The following is a 1,376-nucleotide window of genomic DNA, read 5'->3' as shown; positions in this document are numbered from 1 at the left end:
AAGACCTCTTTAAATTTAGATCTATATTTTGATTTATTATATACTGATAATATTATTATCATTATTTTTTGAATAATATTTTTTCTAATAATATATATACATACATATACACTTTTTATTATATGTTTTTATAATTTAACATTTTAAATTTTTTTAATAATTTTAATTTTAATAAAATATGATATAAATAAGACCATATCAATATTAAAATAATATAAAAAATATTTATCTAATAAATTTAAAAAATAAAAAATATATTAACAAAAAAATAAAATTAACTTCTTAAAAAATAATAGAAAAAGGTTGATCTGCCAGTTGAGTTGCTAATTTTTAATAATATTAAAAATATTGTTAAAATAATATAATCATTATAACTACTAGTTTACTATAACACTCTCATGTTTTTTATAAAGCTTTAAATTTAAGTTTTGAGGTAAATAAAATTATTTTTAATTTTAATCTTTTATCTTTATCATCAATTATATTTTATTTTTGATGATATTATATAAGCAACTCATTTTAATAATTAAATTTAATTAAATTGGTCTAATATTTTATTAGATAACTAAACAATTTAATTAAAAAATATAATAATAATAATAAAAAAGCTTAATTAAATATTTGAATTTAATTATAAAAATAAATTATTTATTTAATATTTTTTATTTTATTATTAACAATTAAAAATCAACTAATACAACTTAAAATTTTGTTATAGTTAAAATCAAAATAAATAAAAATTAAGCAAACTCTTACGGTCATGTTTTCATAAAATATTTTGTTAGTTATTTTATATTATCAAAAATTATCTGCTACGGATTAATTTTTGATCTGCCAAATTAGAGAATACTATAAATAATTAAAAAAATAAAAATTTAAAATTTCATATATCGTATAAGAAAATTACGGAATTATCCACTTGTACATTATTATTATTACATTAGTAAAATGTTTAAATTTATTATCTTAATCATCTTAACGATGTAAACGTGACTAGATGATTCATAATTGTGTAAAATTTTTTAATTATTTTTTTTTTTTTATCAAAATTAAACTCTCCAACATAATTTCCAAAACACTTTTATTATCTCTTTTAGAGTCCAGAGCAGACACCAGAGCTAAGAAGTTGAAAGTTTGAGCTGAGGAAGAAGACGACGAAGGAAGTGAAACATTCAGAGAGAGAGAGAGAGTGTGGGTGTGATTGATCCACTCACACACACGCTGTCATGAGGAAGCGGGATTTGGCCATTCTCATGCTCTCCGCATTCGCCATTTTCTTCTCCCTTCAGGTTAAACCCTAATCCCTTACCCCTTACTCCTTACACTCAATCCCAATTTAATCTCATGTTCAATTTCCATTTTTTTGGTCCCTTTTA

At 20.3% G+C, this 1,376-nt stretch overlaps 1 protein-coding gene across 1 annotated transcript in view; it reads left to right on the top strand.

The window, feature by feature from the left end:
• Positions 1-1,085: 1,085 nt before the first annotated feature.
• The window catches only part of LOC107487998 (uncharacterized), a gene marked incomplete in the record, with an annotated part of 6,290 nt that continues 5,999 nt past the window's right edge, over positions 1,086-1,376 (top strand). The window contains 1 exon segment of the mRNA XM_021142183.2: positions 1,086-1,289. Within this exon segment, the coding sequence (XP_020997842.1) occupies positions 1,227-1,289 (63 nt within the window).

The sequence above is a fragment of the Arachis duranensis genome, chromosome 5, assembly GCF_000817695.3.
Source record: "Arachis duranensis cultivar V14167 chromosome 5, aradu.V14167.gnm2.J7QH, whole genome shotgun sequence".
Lineage (NCBI taxonomy): Eukaryota > Viridiplantae > Streptophyta > Magnoliopsida > Fabales > Fabaceae > Arachis > Arachis duranensis.
Note: the sequence above shows the minus strand (reverse complement) of the source record. Positions and strands in the feature narration are given on the sequence as shown.